Here is a 20,584-nt window from a genome sequence, read left to right as displayed (position 1 = left end):
ATTTGCCTAACAAAAACTTAACTAGAACAGCATGCATTTGGTGCAAGTTGGAGAACACTGCAGCAAATGAATCTGTAACTGTCTGGTAGTATTGTTTTAAAAAGCCCCCACCGAACCGGTAAAGAAACTATATTTAAACAGTGATTTAGTAAACCCTAGAACTCCCCCCCTTTGGCCACCAGTCTCAGAAAAGGAGATACAGTCCATCATTAAAAGCTTAAAGAGCAATAAAGCCCCAGGCGAGGATTTTTTACCAGCAGAATTATTTAAGAAATTTCCCAATTGGTGGGGCCCTGTATTAGCAGGTCTTTTACACACATAAATAACACCTGCTATATACCAGATGGGTGGAAGATGGCAGTAGTTGTCCCTATATATAAAAAAGGGAATAAAAAGGATCCTAGTAACTTAAGGCCCATCAACCTGATTGACATTGTAGCAAAAATATATGCTAGGTACCTTTTGAACAGAGTAGAAATCTGGGTAGAGGAAAACAAATTGCCAAATATGCCTATAAGAGGAGAGCCCTGTTTGCTGCTTTCATAGACCTTACAGCAGCATTTGATATCATAAATAGAGAAGTACTATGGAGTAAACTGACATCCCTTAAAATAGAACCCAGACTCCTGGCTTTGATTAAAGGGTGCGGTATGGGGTTGACTAACAGGATTTACACAAATAAATGGATAAGGCAAGGGTGTATCCTGGCCCCATTATTATTTAATTTATACATCAATGACTTGCCTGGGTTAATGAAGGATACCATGGTACACATGCCGATGATCCTAAATATTTACTGTAACAGCTTGCTTTATGCTGATGATATGATTTTATTATCATACTCACAAGTAGGATTATGTAGGCTATTAAGAAGATTCAGCTCTTATTGCCAGGATAACTCCCTAATCATTAGCAAATCTAAATCAAAAATAATGGTGTTTGGAAGAAACCATCAGAGACATGTGGCAATTAGATGCTGAACCAATTGAACAAGTTAACACCTTTGTATATTTGCGTGTAACTTTTTCCAAGACGGGATCTTGGGCCTGCCATCATCAACGGAGTACATTTAGAGCAAAACCCATTTGAATTTACTGCTCAAACTAAAGAACCATAGTTACCCAGGGTCTCTAGCCCCATTAATCAAGGTTTATAAGGCTAAGGTTACCACAATGCTCTTGTATGGAGCAGAAATTTGGGATCTTTACTCAACCACAGTCCTAGAACAAACACAGTCCCAGCATTTGAGATGTATTTTGGGTGTAGATCCAAGAACATCTGCTGCAGTAGTTAGAGCTGAATTGGGAATTCATACAATTCAGGCATTATCTAAAATTAGAGCTTATAACTACTGGTGCAAAGTTAATAAAATGGAGACTGATAGACTCCCCAAGTTATGCCTAATAGAGCAAATAAAACTACAATCACAAATCTCCTGGATCATCAAACTAACAAATTTTGTAAGAAGCTGTAGCCTTCCCATCTCTTGCGTAACAGGAGAACAATCCAAAAAAAGAGTTGCCCAAAGAATTAAGGATATAGAAGCACAAACTGATATAGCTATCCTTGGTAAGGTGGGTAACTTGAAATGGCTGAGTAAATACAAATGTACTTTTCAAGTAGACAGTTACTTGAAGTCACAACTCCCAAAACATCTCAGGGAGATACTTATGCGAGCGAGATTCGAACAATGGTCAGATATAGGAGATTTCATGCTATACCCTATAATCAACGTCTCTGCATTTGTGGAGCAGCAGAAGTAGAAGACCTGGCTCACATCCTATTTGACTGTTGCCTGTATAAGAGGGTGAGAGACAGGTACCTTGGTCTATATACCAAACGAATGACCCATTGGGATCCCTATATCAAAACAACTTACCTTATGTCCAGCCAGAACTTGAAAATAACATTTAACGTAGCACAGTACCTAAACAAAATGGTCCAGTTGAGATCTGCATATGTGGGGCTGATTGGGGTAGATTGCAAGGGTGACTCCGAAATATAATTTTATCATATTTTATCTATATCTTAAATTTTTGTACATTATTACAATTTCATTTTAGATTGTATTTTATTACCATTTCATTTTAAATTGCATTTTATCAAATTCCATTTTAAACTGCTTTTATCAAATTTTAGTAACAATTTGCGCTGGAACTTTGCACTTTGATATGGCCCAAGGGCTAATCAATAAAGTTGTTGTTGTTTAAAAAAGGGATGATAATTGGCATTGACTTGGACAGATGTTACACATACATTCCTTTTTTGTGGAGGAATAGATTGTAACAAAATGAATATAGTTTGTCTCTATTCTGTTTTAAACATTCAGTCTCTCGTGAAAGCATAATATGAATTCAGAGATCACAAACCAGAGATCAGAGATTCCACTCGCAGAAAACATTAACTTCTTATTAATGAACTGAGAGTTGACTCTTCCAAGATAGTAGAAACTTCTTCATAGTCAAATATGTTAGTCGTTCACGGTTTTGTAAAAGATGCAGGTAGAGTCTGTCACCATCAACTACTCACCCTTGTCCTGCTCTGTAATACCCCGGAGGGCAGCCACAGAGGTATCCGCCTTCAGTATTGGAACAGCCATAATTGCACGGATTCTTAGTAGAGGAACATTCATTGACATCATGGCATGCGCTATTGAGCTGATCATAAGAGAATCCAGAGGGACACGCGCATTTGTAGCTTCCAAGAGTGTTGTAGCATGAAGCTGAACCACAAATGCTAGGATTTGAGCATTCATTTTCATCTGTTGAAAAACATACTTTTTTAAGCATACAGATTTTATCAAGGGAGAGGCTTGTTACAACAGTGACTAATTTCTAATATTAATAAATGTATTTCCTGGTTTTCTTTTTTAAGATTGGCATAGAGAAATAGATGTTATTTTAAAGAACACAGAATAACAGAATAAATATATTTCATTTTAATAGCAGGAGTTGGTATAACAATTAGCATCATGAAGGAACAAATGATATAAAATAAACATATTTCTTACCCACACACTGATTCCACTGGTAATGCTGGATATATCCTTGTGGGCAGTTGCATCTGTAGCCACCAAGAATATTTTGGCAGCCATGCTGACATCTGTGATTTCCTTCACATTCATCCACATCTATAAATAAAGATATTAAAATAAAGGGGGGAAAAATGCAAGAATAAAATAGTAAACAATTTGCTACTTTTTGTATATATGTATAGAAAAACAATTCACGACATTCATTGAGATTTTCTTTTGAGTTAATATGCAAGATAATTATTATTAAAAGTTTTTATTAGTAGAAAAGTAGATTCAAGCTGTAAAAATCCTCTGCAACCATTACAAGCCAGGGAAAATAGCACTTCAGTTTTCTTTTGCCTCCCACTTAAAGATCATTAAGAATCAAAGGCCAAGAGGGCAGCCCTACCCTTAGAAATTCAGTTAAGTACTATTTATGAGAAGCAGCTGCTTTATTGGAGGTTGGGGTGGGAGTAACAACTGCATATGGTTAGTTAGAAACTTCAGTTTACTTGTTGGTTGTTGAGAAGAGGACAAGACTCAGGTAAATGAAAGGATGAAAGATTTATGATATATTTTGTACATTTCAGCCACACTTTTATTTTCTCTCTATTATTCATTTATTTGTTGAATTTGTAGGCCATCCCCTTCCAGAGGACTCTGGAAAGCTTTATGAAATTAAAATAACAGTAAAATACAAAACAACTGAAGCAATCAAAATAGCATCCATTCAGGAAGCAAAAACACTCTATGTTCCTCACAGTGTTCGGACCAACAACAATGTGGATGGACTCAGTTACAGTGACAACGGGCATGCTGTTGGAAGACCTGAAGGACCAGGATAGGGATAGATTGTCATCTATCTAGGTGGCACAGAAAATCTATCAATGTGGTAACTAGGTGTTGAAAATAACTTGATGGCACATAATCAATCAAAAATTCAAAATTGCCCTCCAATCTATACTTTAGTAGCTCTGCCCCACATAAATGACAATTACACTATGAATTAAAAGAGTTCCAGTGAATAATAAAGATGCCAATAAGTACATGAATAAGCCTAACAGATAAAAATATGATTATTAAATAATGACTGGCGATTTCCGGAAATACCTCTTCGGTATGTAACTTATGACACTGACAGTTTTCACAACTTATTACCTTCACAGTTCAATCCAGTGGAATCTAAAGAGAAACCTCTTTGGCATTCACAGGCAAAACTTCCAGGAGTATTTTGACAGATTCCTTTTGATCCACAAAGTGAAGGCTGTGATCCACATTCATTGTTATCTACAAAATGATATTTCATTTTTTTAATAAATCAGATACCAGAAGAAAAACAAAGAATGATATCTTCTTAATATGATTATTAATCTTATTACTAGCCCTGTTTGTTGCTAAAGAGATCTGAGAAATGTTACATGTTTTCATGAAACAAAAGCAACAAAATTAACCCCTTACCTATACAGGCCGTATGATGTTGTGTGAAACCTGGTGGACATTTACATGTGAATCCCCCCAAGGTATTGACACAAAGGAATTGACAGTTATGTTGTTTAGTCTGACACTCATCAAGATCTAGGAGTAAAAAAAATAAGGTGCTTATTTCTTTAACAATTAAGGTAACATGTTTATTTAATCCAATATTTAATAACACTGTTAGAGCAATCAAAATTGCTTTTAATTGCACAATGCCATAGTGTAAGTGCCACCCCTTGCAATCATGCATGCAGAATCTCAATGGATATACCCAAAGGGTAGAGCTCGTATTTACAATGGTAAGGCACTCATTGTATCATTTGAGTAGCCACCCCAACCCCACCATGGACATCTGGCTGTTTTACCTAGAAAAATCCAATCTCTCTGGCTTTCTCATAAATTATCCCTTTTTTTGGAATTCTCAAGATCCTAATTTTGTTAATATCCCATCATACTCTGTGTTGCCCTGTATTGTTTTCAGAGAAGTGGATGCTGGCAACTGTATAGAGAAGCATCTTTAAAAACCCACAGAAATGCTCACTAACAACGGAATAATGGCACAGTCTTTACACATTTGCCCATGGAACTGGAATATGTCAACAATCCAATACAGGTGTAATTGAATTCTATGATGTTATTATTTTTCAATGAAAGTATATGGCCAGCACTTCCTATTTTACCCTACATGCCTTGTAATCAAGCAGAAATTGTATTGTACTGTTTGCCGTACAATTTCTTTCTTTAACATCATTACTATGATGTTCCACAAAGACAGAACTCCAGTATTGATCACGTTTATTTCTTCCTTAATTGCAACACGGATAATTCCCTTGTAAGAACACTGAATCCAATGGGCCACATTTAATATTATTGTTTTGATTAGCTGACATAAGAACATGGTTGTATTAAGAAAATTGGTTAGAAAATCTACTAAGTTACTCATTCTTTTACCTCTACAGGATTTTCCATCATCTTGGAGGATATAGCCACGTGGACATGAACACTGGAAGCTTCCTTCAGAATTCTTGCAGATAAAATTGCATGGTTTGGGAGACTGGGAGCATTCATCAAGATCTAATTACAAGAATAATTTATATTCAGGTTTTATTTATTCCATAGCATTGGATTCAAAATGAAACCAGGGGACGATGTCTAATAGACTAAAATTTATTTAAAAAATGTTTCAGCTCTAACCAAAGACAAGATTCATCATAGTGCAAAAAGGCCAAACAAGTTGGCAGTAAGATTTTTGAAGTTCTCACTTAGAAAAAAAAATGAAGGAAAAAAATCCTTCAGCTCAGTTCAGAGTTCAGCATTTGCAATCAAATTTGTAAAACTATTGAGAAAAAATATTTCAAGAAAATTTAAATTCACAATATCAAGTTTACAGTTCACATAGGAAGCTATGCAAGTTTCAATCCCAAACTATAACATTATAAACTAGAGTGATATTACTACTTGCCAATCTTCATAAAAACAGTATTTCCAGAGGTACTGGAAAAAGAAATCTACCTTGCTTAAAGTAATTTATGATGCCAACTCTACTTCCGAATTCCAACTTCACGAGAATCTTTTCTATGTTCACCAAACTTAAATAGTGAGGGTAAGGGGAAGTTGAGCTAAGTTATATTCCTCAAAAAAAATCTCTATTCTGCATCTCTTTTTAATATGAGCTGTGATATAGAAGAGAAAGAGAGAGTGAATGAGTTAAAATGTAAGAAAAAATAAAATTAAAGGACTTTTGTTAGGGCTTTGGATCTCTACAGAACAAGAACACTATTTCTGATCCTACTATAGGGTCTAAGTTAAAAGGCATCAAATTACTATTCCTGCTGATATGAGACTGTTTTGAATCAGGAATATGATTGTAAAGAACTTTCTCAATTTGCAGAAAAATCCTGAGACTTTATAATATAAGATTTTAAATCACCCACAAAATGTAAAATGTAACAGGTTATACTATAGATATAACAATATGATACAATATAAAAGTAACAGTTAAGGCTATGATAAAACTTACCCACACAAGAAGTTCCACTTATGTCAGTAGTATAGCCAACTTTACAAAAACATCTGAAGGAACCCATGGTGTTTATGCATTGGCCATGTCTACATAAGTTTGGCATGACCGTACACTCATCAATATCTATGGAATAAAAAATAAGATGCATTTTTAAAATTTTTTGGCACATAGCCATTTACAGATAATAATGTCATCAAACAAATACAAATTAATTAAGTAGCCATAATTCTATGAGTTTCTGAGTTTTTTGTAGATGTCAAGATGTAATGCCTTTCTGTCCATGGACAAAAAGATTCACCAGTAGAGAAGCCAACAGTGTTATAGCAAGATTGGAAATGAGGGCATACTAAGAATTAAAAACCATGGAAAAATGTAGGATATTTTTTTTATATAAATGAATAAATAAAGTGAATCTCATTGTAACTGTCCCAAGAGTTTTGGAAGGGTAGAAACTTTTGTAATCATTGTTCTACCCACTGTTCTGAAAAGGGAGAAATTTTTTCCCATAAAAAAAGAACCTTTGAACCACCACCCTTCCCCATAAACCTCAGCAGAAATTTGCTACTTCTGTCTCACTCACAGCACAATAGTTCGTCCTAAATTGTTTAAGAATTTCACTTTACAGTATTTCAAAATGGTGCCCACTAGTTTTAATCACAACAGTTAGTAACAATTATTTCAATGCTACTAAAATATCATACTTGGTCAAGGTAAAGGTTCCCCCGCACATGCGTGCTAGTCGTTTCCGACTCTAGGGGCCAGTGCTCATCTCCGTTTCAAAGCCGAAGAGCCAGCGCTTGTCCGAGGACATCTCCGTGGTCATGTGGCCGGCATGACTAGACGCCAAAGGCTCACGGAACGCTGTTACCTTCCCACCGTAGTGGTCCCTATTTTTCTACTTGCATTTTTACATGCTTTCGAACTGCTAGGTTGGCAGAAGCTGGGACGAGTAACAGGCGCTCACTCTGTTACGCGGCACTCGGGATTCGACCCGCCAAACTGCCGATCTTCTGATCAACAAGCTCGGCATCCTAACCCACTGAGCCACCGCATTCCTTTCATACTTGGTAGCGATGTGCAAAAGAAGCGCCAATTTTTGGATGGTTCACTTCTATACAGAAATGGCATGTTTTAGGCAGAAGTGATTGAAGGGAAGGAAAGTAGGGAAAAGGCAAGACCAGTAGCAGCAGTCTACTGTCTAACCCAGGGGTAAGCAACCTTCGCTCTTTTCTGACTTGTGGACTTCAACTGCCAGAATTCCTGAGCCAGCCATGCTGGCTCAGGAATTCTGGGAGTTGAAGTCCACGAGTCATAAAAGAGCGAAGGTTGCCTACTCCTGGTCTAACCTATAACCTATGTTGTACGTTCTCTTGAGATTGGGAAGGTTGGACAATTTATTAACAATGAATTTTCTTGCTGTTTATCAATGAATAATCTGTATAATCTAAATCGATAGAAACAATCCATTTTAATCATTAGCTGCATAGGAAAATTTCACTGCAAATTGTTTGGTAAGCAATACAGCTAAATTACAATATTCTTCTTTTTTTCAAAGTCAAGGGTATCCTTACTTTTAAAGGCAATATTATACATCTTCAACTTCCTACCACCCGATAGTTAGAAAAAAGAAACGTGTCTGAGGGTTCCATGAAGAATACCTTTCCCATCGGTGGTATATCCTGGACCATGTGGGCACAGCTTCTTGTACTGAGTTGTTACTAGGAGTGGGCAAATTTCACACTGATTGCCCCACCCTCTTCCACCATCACAACAGCATTCTGATTTGGTGACAAGATTACGGCTACTGGAGGCCATTTGACACATTGTCTGCAAGACTTCAGCAAAGCAGAAACCTTGTCGGTTGTCTGTTTAATGAATGTGGAGATATAACACACACGTTTAACTAAGAAGCATTTCATTCTGTTAAAATAATTTCTCATTTTTCAATCATGATTCCTAGAGTAACTGTATTTTTGGAAAAAAAATATTCTCATAAAAACAGCATCTAAATATATATTTCATGAAATAAAATGAGGATTTTTAGCTACGGTAACAACTTAGCACTTCACATATAATAATTTTAACTCAAAACATTTGATTGTTTATCCCAACACATTAGATAATTTATATCTCTTACATCAAAGCAAATTTTTTAAAATGATTTTAGCATCCTAATAATAATAAAGTTAGTATAGGCTGATTTTTGTGAAAAATCCCTATTTTATGTTTCAAACAGACATCTTTACTTTATTCTTGTCAGAAGCACCTACAAACAAGACATAGAAACTAAGGAATATAAATTTACTTGCCGATGCATTCAGTTCCAGATGGGCTTGACTGGAAACCTTCATTACATTCACATATGTAACTTCCAATAATGTTTATACAGCGACCATTTTCACAGATACCTGGCTTACTGTGGCATTCATTTTCATCTTGATCACAAGAAAACAAAACAAAACAAAAAAATGAAATAGGACAAAAGCAAAAAGAGTAATTCCCACAATTCAAAATGAAAGCTACGCTTCTGATGATAGCAGATTGAAAAAAACTTCTAAAGCTAAAAAGTCCTAACTTCAGAAAGTCAGTTATATTGAGCGCCAAGAAAATATGATATAATTTTAGTTGTTATAAACTTGTATTTCTAAAAACATTTCAATGGAAGGGGGGGTTTGGAAGAAGGGAGAGATAAGAATTACTGCATGACGGATCTGCATCTGCTTTGATACAAAGAGGTGTAAAATTGCTGAAAAATTGAAATGGTAAATAGCCCGAGATTAGAACGGAAGTATGCACTTATTTGAATAACTATTTGAAACTCTAGCTGGATTGAACAAGTATAAATTTTGTTTTAGAATGCTAAGATGATATAATTTCTAATAAATATATTTTAAAACTCTTATTTTGTCATTGACAATTCTTCATAATATTTACAGCTATGTAGTAACAGTAGTGCATTTTACATATTACAAAATTTTCAGGTTCATTTTTTCCAGCTGTCTGAAACTACAAAGGTGCAAATCTACTAAGAGCCGATAAAACAGCTCAGTTTGCCTTTTACCAGCTTGATAATGTAATTATTATCCATTCTCATGTGACAATTTATAATGACTCCACACATTCTAAGCATAATGTATGCAAGTCTGTTATTATGAGATTCCTTTGTGAAATATAGATTATTTATTTTTATGATTCTAAATTGATTTGGCAATGTTCTCCTCCTCAGTAGTCGTGGGAACTAAAATGCCAGGGGTTGCCAGGCAGAGTTATATAAGGTCTTGGCATGAAACTCTGTATCAATGTGTTCAGTTATATGTTATTAAGTCCTTAAGGTCTGGCCTTAGTTTCTGGGATGTGGAAGGTCCTGTATTACCTGTAGAAGTCCTGTTACCAGCTACTGTCCATGAACAAGCCTTTTTTGCATTTGTATTACAAACGCTTATTTGGATTCTTTAGCTGCTTCTCTAATAATCTGATGACAACTGTATACAATTATAGTGCCTAGCAATAAAATACACAATATCACAAACTACCACTGTCTAAGAATGAATTATTAAATCAAATTGTTTGCTTTTAATTCAATTACAGAGACCGAAGTACCTACCAATACAACCTTCTCCATCTGGTCTTCGAGTCATCCCGGGGGGACATATGCACATGAAGGTTCCAATCAGATTTTTGCACATCATGCCTCTAGATTCACAGTCATGTAGACCTTCTGCACATTCATCGAGATCTTTTCAGAAAGCAAAATAATATAAATGTTAGAAAACGTACCTATTTTTTCTTAATACCAGTTAATTAGAAATTGAATGGGATCCCAACTCTTGCAACCTTATCAAAAGCCAAACTGAAATATAATCTAGCAATTCAATAATTTATGAACAATATTTTTTAATTAACAGTACAAAGAGAACTCCATGTTTTATTATTTTATAGATTCTGGATTATGTTCTTTAATGCTCAGTTCCATCTTTCATAAAAGATGACATAATTATAGCAGTAGCCTTTTCTTCTACAGTAAATTGTCATGCTTCAGATTCAGAAACTTTACAGAATACATTGTTCTGTAAAAATTGTATTGGCAAAAGTACTGTTAAGGTGTCAACATGCTAAAAATGTCCTTACCCCTGCACATTTTCTGGTCCTCTCTTAATTCATATCCCACTGGACAGGTGCATTCATAGAAACCATAAGTATTTATACAGCGAAAAGCACAAAGCAAAGGATTTTGTGCACATTCATTTATATCTACACAAGACAAAACAGAATACATATGCATTTAATAGTATACTTATAATTTATAATTAATCACTTTTGCACATTTTTAAGGCTGTGTGTGTGGTGCAGTTATGCGTGGAAAGAGATTGGGATAAGAATGAATGAAGCCCTTTCTCAACAAACAAAATTAAGCACACTGGTCATACGTGGATTTTTGATTTCTAAAATAATGAATACATTCCCAAAATGATTATCGTTATTATCTAACAATGCTATTTAAAACATTAAAAGAATAAAATTTAATTAGAACAAAGCAATAGTAGGCAAAAGGATGTTAATAATAATGGCGAACACCTCACCATTTCACCAGTGCCCTGCGGTCCCTTGGCCACCAGATGCACGTATTTTAGTTTCTCAAGCCCACCCTACATGCAGGAATGCACAGACAGGAGAGTCATTGCTGCTATTTATGTTGCTGCTATATTGTGATGCTTCTGGCCATCTTACGCTGAACTGATTGATTCCAAGCAGTTAACAGTTAATGAGAAATCTGTTATAGTCCTATCATCTTCTTTTTCTCTTTTGAATATACTGTAAGTACCCAGAGTAGGTTAGCTGGTGTATATAAAAACATACCGTAACTTACCCTCACAATTCATCATTGGTCCAGGTTCAAATCCATCCAGGCAATTGCATTCAAAACTGCCAATCACATTGGAACATGTGCCATTTCCACAAGGATTACCAATGGAACATTCATCGGTATCTAAAATAGAGTAAGCCAAACAAATATTTTAAAACTGAAATTCAAACCAGGTTTATAAACTTTAAGGGTTACAAAACATGCAATCTATAAACAACCTGCAGTACAGAATCAGCACACACCTACACATTGCACTCCAGTATAGTCAAGGTTGTATCCCAAGGGACATTCACAACGGAATGATCCATCAGTGTTTATGCAGTGTCCATTGGAACAAATACCAGGATTCTCCAGACATTCATTGACATCTAAAAGAAAAAGATACGCCATCAAGATTTCAGTGTACCATTACTGAGTAATAGAATTTCACTTTTTTCAATTAAAAATAGTGAGTAAAAAAGAAAAAAAAACTTTAACATAATGCACATTTTAAAATATAATATCTGCTCATTGTTTTCATTAAAATTTTCTTCATACAGTAGTTTCAAGAGCATACAAGAATATCTTTTAAGTAATTCACCAGACTTATTCTCATTGGACATTGTTGAAAATATTTTAAATTTGATTGGATGTTAACACAGGATGTACATGTGATTAGCTAACTTTTGGTGCATTGTTTTTATAGGTTTATATTTTAAAATGTGGAGTGCTAACTGTTTAGCATTTTGGTATCAACATTTTAACTACTTTATATATTTAAGTATTTATTAAATTTGTTTTTATACATTTTATTACACTTTAATTTTTTGTTAAGCAACTTTAATTTTTAATGCAGTAAATGGGATATAACAATTTACTTATTTATGAATGATATAAACCAGCATTAGCTATAATAATATTAAACAAATTGTATTATCTTATGATAATTCTGCATTTAAAGGCAGAGCAGCTTTCTTGAAATAAAATTTATATTCACTTCCCTTGGTTAAGAATATAAATCATATTTTTAAAAAGTTCCATCCAATAAACAATTTCGTTTCACTATTATATAAAACAAGAGTTGAATATTTAGTGGAGTGATAATGAAGGAAATTAGTACCTTCTCGTGTATCATCTATTCCAGGTATAGTTCCATGGCCAAATGGACATAGATCCTGAAAAGCAACTGTTAAAGAGAATTTTTGAAACACAACTACTAAGGAGAGAATATACAAAGCAATATTTTAAACTCTCTACTGTAATTTAAATAAAATTTTCAATAAATTCTATCAAGGGAATTTTCCAATTGCTTTTGTGTAAGGAATTCAGCTAAGAAGAGAGTATGTCCGAAATGTAATCAGTAATTGTCGCTGTAATACTACTCAGCATCTAGTATAAGATGATAATAAAAACAGATGAAGAAAGTTTTTCTATGGTAGGTTCCAACTCATGTTTTTCTACTTCTAATTTCATATGATGACTTGATGAGTGAGATCCAATATTTTAATTTAGGATGTGGTTTTATAAATGGAGACACTATGTATTGATTTCATGTTTCATTTTCTGTTTTTCTTGAAAAGCTTTGCAATGTTTTTACTACCTTCTTCTTCTTTAGGACACAGTTCACATGGATCACCCCAACCTTCTCCTGGCATCTTGCTGCAACAACATTTTGCCTTGGTGGTATTAAATGCTTTTGGCACAGAGCACTTCCCATTCTCAAAGTTAGTGAAACAGAAGCTCTGTCGAGTATCTGAGAGAAAGCAAAGTCATACCACTGTAATTAATCTCACATTAAGAATGAATTAATCCAGACTACTTATTTGGAAATATTCCAACTTAGACTCTTATCATCAGTAAAAGGTAAAGGTAAAGGTTCCCCCGCACATGTGTGCTAGTCGTTTCTGACTCTAGGGGCCGGTGCTCCTCTCCATTTCAAAGCCGAAGAGCCAGCGCTTGTCCGAGGACGTCTCCGTGGTCATGTGGCCGGCATGACTAGACGCCAAAGGCGCACGGAACGCTGTTACCTTCCCACCGGAGTGGTCCCTATTTTTCTACTTGCATTTTTACGTACTTTCGAACTGCTAGGTTGGCAGAAGCTGGGACGAGTAACAAGCGCTTACTCTGTTACGCGGCACTTGGGATTCGACCCGCCAAACTGCCGACCTTCTGATCGACAAGCTCAGTGTCCTAACCCACTGAGCCACCGCGTCTCTCTTTATCATCAGTAGGAAATAGTAATTCGCCATACACTGCCATGTTTTTTGATTAAGCCTTAGTATAAATTACCGATAACAATTTGCACTAATCACAATTCACTTTAGTCCTAGTTAGGGTTATTTAGTACATACTTAATTAGCAATTACTTTTATATCCAACCCTATATCATGAAGTCTACTGAGATTTCTTTTAAAGGTTTATTTGCTTAATTTTTTAAAAGGCACGTACAGCTGAATTTGTTACATTTACTTTTCATATCTACATAATTAATTGCAAATTAATTAATTTTTTTATTTTAATTATCCTTTTAACTGCTCTGACAAAATTTTAAATGGAAAGGGGAGATAGAAATGTTTATTCGATAAAAATCAAGATTCCATATTGTTCTTAATTTAACATTCATAATATTTGAGTTTATTATTATTGCCTGTTATAACCATTATACTTACCAAAACACCTCCTACCATTGTCAGATATTACAAAACCTGGAGGGCAGATGCACTGAAATCCTCCTGGAGTATTAGTGCAGGTCCCAAACAGGCAGATGTTAGGATCCTCATTACATTCATCAATATCTGAAAATGTAATTAAAATATTAAATTCTTATTGCAACCCTTTATATCAGAGTGGATGGAAAATATTGTAATTGTCAAGATACCATACGTTAAAAGAAGTTTTAAAAGCACATGTATCTTAGATTTAAAATGTTTTGTTTTTATTTGTTTGCTTCAGATACTGTTTTGATAGATAATTAGCAAAGGTACTTTTTGCTGAATATAAAAATAGCATCCATATCAAATTAAAAAAAATGCAGGTCCTGTATTCAAGAGGAAATTTGTTCATAGAAAACAATGTATAAAATATGTAGCTACAACCTCCTAAGTTCCAAAAAGTCAGTATCAAGAAACAGGCCACCTGTAACTAATGTGAGTATAGACTAATTAGGAAATATGTGATGATCCAAGGCTTGCTGGCTACAATTTCCATAAGATTTATTCAGCATGGGAACAACATCTGAAAGATTATGTTACTAAAATATGAAGGTCAGTATGTTTCTGGTATCACAGATCACTCACTCACACACACACACACACACACACACACACACACACACACACACACACTTGTGTGTATAGCACAATACTTAAAATTTTATTTCCATAAACAATTTTGTTACCATGCAAACTATTTCCAGAAAGAAAAGACAGCCTTACCAATGCAGCTTTCACTTTTTACTTCATATCCTGGTGGGCAGATACATCTGAATGATCCTTCCAAATTTTGACACGTCCCAGGAAAGCATGAGCCAGGAAGCACTACACATTCATTAATATCTCAATAGAATGGAGGGAAAAAAAAGTGCCAATTTAAGGATTCTGAGTTGAATTTATTTCTTAAATTTATATTCTGTCTGTCATCCTAGAAAGCAAGATTCATTATTTATCCATAACAGAAGCAGAGATAGATATAGCTGACAGACTGTCCCATAATCACTTAATGACTCTCATAGATATGGATAAATTTTAATTTCTAGTCATAGTTCAGTACTTTTACTGCTTGCACCATAAAATTTACAGGCCCAATAGGCAAATATTGTACACAAATTAATTGAACTTTCCCCAACTTCTATCACTAATTTGGTGGATTTTTTTATAGTAGCTTCATCTATATAGAACTGCTTTCTTCATGAAAGGGACATGGCTGAAAAAACTGTTAAATCTGCAGGTCAAAAAATTATATCTAATGTTAAAATCAGCCCCTACTGACAGTGCATAATCAAATCTCTTGCATGGAAATGTAATGGTATATTTATCCTACAGAAAACAAGCTACTTCAAATCTGCATCCAAAATAGCTAAATGTTGGGCATCCAATAAATTTAAATAAACAAATAAATAAAATAATTACACAGTTCTATGTGTGGTGCCTAAAAACCCAGAGGAATATTACAAAATATATGTAAAAGTAAATTCCACAATGTCCAATGCAGCTTATTAAATGTGCATTAGATTGTAGCATACGGCACTTGATAACTGTTTTTATACATACCAATACAATTTTTGCCATCTGGAGTAAGTTCATAACCTTCATTACATAAACATTTGAAAGAACCAATTTCATTAAAGCACCTTCCATTTCTGCACACCTGCCCAAAGAAGGAACTGCACTCATCAATATCTATAAATAACCAAGAAAAAGTTAGGTATTTCTCATGAGCTCAATGCAAAGAAAACACATATATAGACTGAGTTACCATATTAAGGTACAAACACAACTAATGGATAAAATCATGGAAATGGCAAAATCTGGTTGGTAAGCAATGAGGTCCGTGTGTGTGTGTGTGTGTGTGTGTATGAATCCTTCAAGCACTTTAAGGTATACAGATTATTTAAGAATAGGTATTACTAGACAGATTTTTATTTTTTAATATTTCATACATCAAAGAAATCTATTCAGAAAGACCACAAATATTTGTATATAAATTTTGATCTTCATCTTTTGTGCATATATAAAAGCCAGTATGGCTGCAACACCTTATGGCAAAACGACAAAGGGAGGCTGCTTTGACTGGGTTTTTGACTGAAGCAAAGGAATCATTCAAATCTTTGCACATAGCCCTAATAATTAGTACCAGCATCAGGTACTTTATCCAATTCAAGAAAATTCTAGGCACAAGAAGAGTTAAACTGAGTTGAAGCAGTCCACTCATATTCACCTACCCGGTAGTGGAAAATGAGAAGTGTGTTTCAGTTTAGCAGAGGAAAGAATATCTTCCAATATGGGGGGGAGGCATTGGTTGAGCAAATGGATAGTACTATTACACTCTGGTTGATATTTTAACTGCCGGCTGGGAATATGCTGGAGGGATATGGCAGCAAATCAGAGGATAAGCACAATCACCTTGCCTAACTGGCTGGCCCAACTACTAACCAAGACATCTCTCTTTGGCAGTGATATTAAATAGATGCAACAGAGACAGGGCCTCACTGGCAATGGGGAGAACAAATATAGTTTATGTTGATATATGAAAAAGAGGTTAATACTGTAACTCAATAGTGGAGACAATACTCTGTGGAATTCTACAATACAGATGCCAAAATAGAAGTGCAACCATGTAATTCTACTCTCTAAAACCATCCACGGTAAAACGTCAAAACCTCCACCACAGAAATGATTCCAAAGATTCTGTGCTTAGTGCTAAAAGGTTCAAGCAGAATCAGCACTGCACTCCTTCTATTTCTCTCCAACAAAAGGAAATCTATCAGGGCAATTAGGGCCAATTTTATTCTCAAATCTGTCTAAATCCAGACTGCAACAGTTTAGCAACCACATTCTTGGGTAATTTGTCCCTCTCCCATAAAGTAGAATTATTTGTATTTGATTACAAGTAAAACTCCAAATTCAGAAAAAAAAACATTTTTAGAAAGGAATAGAATATTTGTTGCTTCAAGTGTGAGCCAACTAGGGATCTTCTGTGTTTGACCTATGAGTTTGACTCATAAAAAAATTTGGTAGAATGTCCTCATATTATCTACCATTCTTATTAAGAGCTTTGTTTGACTACAAACTCATAGAATAGAAATATAACAATAGGCCACAACAACAAATAACTGTGAAATGACAACCAAAACTTATGCAAATTCTGATTAGTTAAAAGTATAATCATAATTACACTGCTCAATAAAACTTAAGAAATTGAAAGATTATCCTATTTTTTCTGATTGCAGAACTGAAATAAATATTATAGCATTTCCATGTTTCTCTTTGAATATATTATATCATCACTTTTTCTAAATGATTATATGTACATTCATTCTCTTACCCATACAGTCATTATTATGAGTTAACTCAAATCCTGGATAGCACAGGCAGTTATATGATCCAACTGTATTTTTACAAGTTCCGTTCCCACAAGGATGTCTTTCACATTCATCTACATCTACAGATAGAAAACATTAATATCAAACAATTATTCACAATAAAATTAATTTTCTATTTCTTTATGTGTTTTACTAAGGCTTATATGGCTTTCAGAAAATTATTCTGAGCGGCTTACAGATCTCATTACAGTTTTGGGTTAAAAACCAATAAATGAACAACAAAACTATAGCAGCAATAATTATTATCATAATTTATCATATAACTATAGTCATAAATAGAACAAGTATCTTATACCTCAGGCGCAACCACCCATTCCCAAAGGTCTTGTAGAACATCCACACTTTAATACTATTCTGAAATAGTAGTTACCAGGAAAGTCATTTCCACGGGTAAGCTGTTTATGCAGTCATGGAATAGGCTGAAGCTCGTAGTCCCTCTTAGTGACACTCTAGGAGTTGTGCCCCACATCAAGCAGATTCCATTGAGAGAAGGTGGTCCTACAGATATCCAAGTCCTCAGCCATTAAGGCTTTAAATTTGAACTGAATCACCCTAATATTATGAATCTGTAGGGCTTGCTAAAATGCTTTGTACTTCGCTGAGGTTTTAGCTTAATTCAAATCTACTGTATACAGTAAATGGGCTATATTAATTGCATATTTTTATTTACCTTATACCTTTATTTATATTTGCCTTATGTAGAACCTCTGGACTATCTGTGAGGTCATGTCTTCCAGACTAATTTATGGGTATTTATGGAAAGCAAATGATCTCAGCTGCCATTTTTGAATTTCAAGAATACTGCCTAGTTGCTTCATATGAGAGAACACAAAATCACCCAGGACCAAAGAAGAAATGCTATTAGAAAATAATGATTTCTGCATCCATAGCCATCATAGGAATTGAGGATAAACCCATTCCTCCTCCCTTAAATCCTCCAAGGACTAAGACATAATTTCAGCTGGATTCATAGTTACATTAGAATGTGTAACTGGGTAATATTAATATACTATTCTTCCCATGCCAATTGATGTTCAGTTCCAATAGTGTTATTTGATTTTATTCATATAATACAGTCTTAACCAATATTTGTCTATCTGGGAATTCTGACAGTTGTAATCTCCATATCCCTGTTAAGTAACAAAGCTTGGCATATTTAATTATTACATTAATTATTATATTTTATCTCTGCATATGAAACTGATACTTCCCTATTATACTCTACTGTTGCCATCCAATCTTCAGCATATCAATACTTTAGATTTATAGTTTAAAATTTTATATATTTATTTACATACCCATGCACATAGTTTGATCACGAGATGCCTTAAAACCATTTTGACAGATGCAGTAGTAGCTCCCCTCTCTATCCACACACGTGCCATGACTACATACATTAGGTATTTCCAGGCATTCATTGCGATCTAAAATATAACATATGATGCATATATTTATCTATGGTGTTATGATTTATCTCTGACTCATAATTCCACTTTTAGAATTTGCTAATTATTATTAGAGTTAACTTGATGGACAAAATTGTTCTACGAAAAAGCTCTATTCTCTGAATCAGCAATCTTTGGACAAGCTTTATTTTCTGTGCATGTTAAAATGAATGTATTAGCTATACTGAAGGAAATTACAACACCTATTTCTCTGCTACATTTTTCTGTTTATGAATTTAAAAAAGGGTGAATGAAATGCAAATTCAATATAGAAAATTGGAAAATATGTAACTCAAAGGAAAATTAAGCAACATGATGACCATAACTAACTCCTTACCAATGCAAGCACCATTGGGTGAAAGTTTGAAACCTGCAGCACATTCACAGCGGTAACTACCGGGACTATTGATACAATCTGCATTTCGTTGACAGAGATTATCACCATTGCTACATTCATCAATATCTGTAACATCAATAATCCATGATTAAGAATCAATATATGTGTTTTATCACAATGAAACTTCAGATATTTTCTGTACTGAACAAGGAACAGTGAATATGAATCAGGCAAAGCATGTTTATATTCCATTAATTTTAATCAAACAATTGTAAACATGTATTTTACATTCCAGCTGAAATCTAAAACCTAAATGCATTTTGGGTCAATCTATCTGCCTAGTATTTTACAGTACCTGTAAGTTAATTAAGACATAAATAATATTTTAATTTACTTGTTAATTAAAATATTGCAACATCATCAGGAAAGTAATATACATGTTCCCAAATATATGTTTTAAATAATAAATAAAAACAGTAATAGAAAATTATCAAGATTAAAAATTATTGAATAAATCTATCATTAAATCTATAAATCTATATATAAATCTATAATATAACAAATAATAGGAAGTCAACACAACATTTCATAAGCAACACTGATGTTTATAATGAGAGTTATTATCCTTTTTTTTTTCTTAAGTAGGAAATCAAATTAACAAGATAAATATTACCTTGTAAAATAAAAAAAATGTACAGACTGTCTTTATATTAGGTAAAGAATTGTAACTTATAAAAAGGTTTAAAGCTTAACAATCTGAAGACTAATATTCTGGCAAAAACCAAGCCAGAAATTCAATGAAATGAAATATTTTTCAAAGACAAGCAACATTTTATCTTTTCAACAAACATTAACATTCTTATATATTCTAACAATTTGACTGTTTTAAGGAAACATTCACAAAGGAATGGAGGAATATGCACTAACATTCCACAAATATTTCATCTTGTGCATTTTTTCTGCCCAACTCACACACAGTAGATGCTTGTGAGATAATGGTAATTTGGCAGTGCAAGTGTATAAAATCTGCAAACATTTGTCACTGCATACACCCAGTGATTTGCACCAACTTGAAACACATACAATTGCTGTAATGGTCAAGCTATACATGATAGTACGTCACCTTCACAGACCAAGAGCAGATCATTGTAGCTAAATCCTGTGGGGCATTCACAACGAAAACTTCCAATCTGGTTGATGCAAACACCATTTGCACAAATACCTGGAATCTCTTTACATTCATCAATATCTGAAAAATGAACATTCAATGTATTGGGTTCATATGGCAATATGCTTTAATTTAAAAGCTTTAATAAAAATTATAAATAAAAAGTAAAAGTATAAGGA

At 34.1% G+C, this 20,584-nt stretch overlaps 1 protein-coding gene across 1 annotated transcript in view; it reads right to left on the bottom strand.

The window, feature by feature from the left end:
- FBN2 (fibrillin 2) overlaps positions 1-20,584 on the bottom strand; it is a 145,803-nt gene that overhangs the window by 8,386 nt on the left and 116,833 nt on the right. Inside the window, exons 43-63 of the mRNA XM_083352573.1 lie at positions 20,361-20,486; positions 19,238-19,363; positions 18,754-18,879; positions 17,398-17,514; positions 15,624-15,752; positions 14,790-14,909; positions 14,025-14,150; positions 12,956-13,108; positions 12,476-12,541; positions 11,619-11,744; positions 11,380-11,499; positions 10,641-10,763; positions 10,117-10,248; positions 8,822-8,947; positions 8,171-8,377; positions 6,510-6,635; positions 5,441-5,563; positions 4,472-4,588; positions 4,172-4,300; positions 3,011-3,130; positions 2,530-2,761 (exon numbers count right to left, since the gene is read on the bottom strand). Coding sequence (XP_083208699.1) covers positions 2,530-2,761; positions 3,011-3,130; positions 4,172-4,300; positions 4,472-4,588; positions 5,441-5,563; positions 6,510-6,635; positions 8,171-8,377; positions 8,822-8,947; positions 10,117-10,248; positions 10,641-10,763; positions 11,380-11,499; positions 11,619-11,744; positions 12,476-12,541; positions 12,956-13,108; positions 14,025-14,150; positions 14,790-14,909; positions 15,624-15,752; positions 17,398-17,514; positions 18,754-18,879; positions 19,238-19,363; positions 20,361-20,486 — 2,770 coding nt within the window. The remainder of the gene's footprint in view (positions 1-2,529; positions 2,762-3,010; positions 3,131-4,171; positions 4,301-4,471; positions 4,589-5,440; positions 5,564-6,509; positions 6,636-8,170; positions 8,378-8,821; positions 8,948-10,116; positions 10,249-10,640; positions 10,764-11,379; positions 11,500-11,618; positions 11,745-12,475; positions 12,542-12,955; positions 13,109-14,024; positions 14,151-14,789; positions 14,910-15,623; positions 15,753-17,397; positions 17,515-18,753; positions 18,880-19,237; positions 19,364-20,360; positions 20,487-20,584) is intronic.

This window comes from Vipera ursinii (genome assembly GCF_947247035.1).
Source record: "Vipera ursinii genome assembly, chromosome: 2".
Taxonomy (NCBI): domain Eukaryota; kingdom Metazoa; phylum Chordata; class Lepidosauria; order Squamata; family Viperidae; genus Vipera; species Vipera ursinii.
The sequence above is the reverse complement of the archived record's forward strand: the minus strand, read 5'-3'. Positions and strand labels throughout refer to the sequence as shown.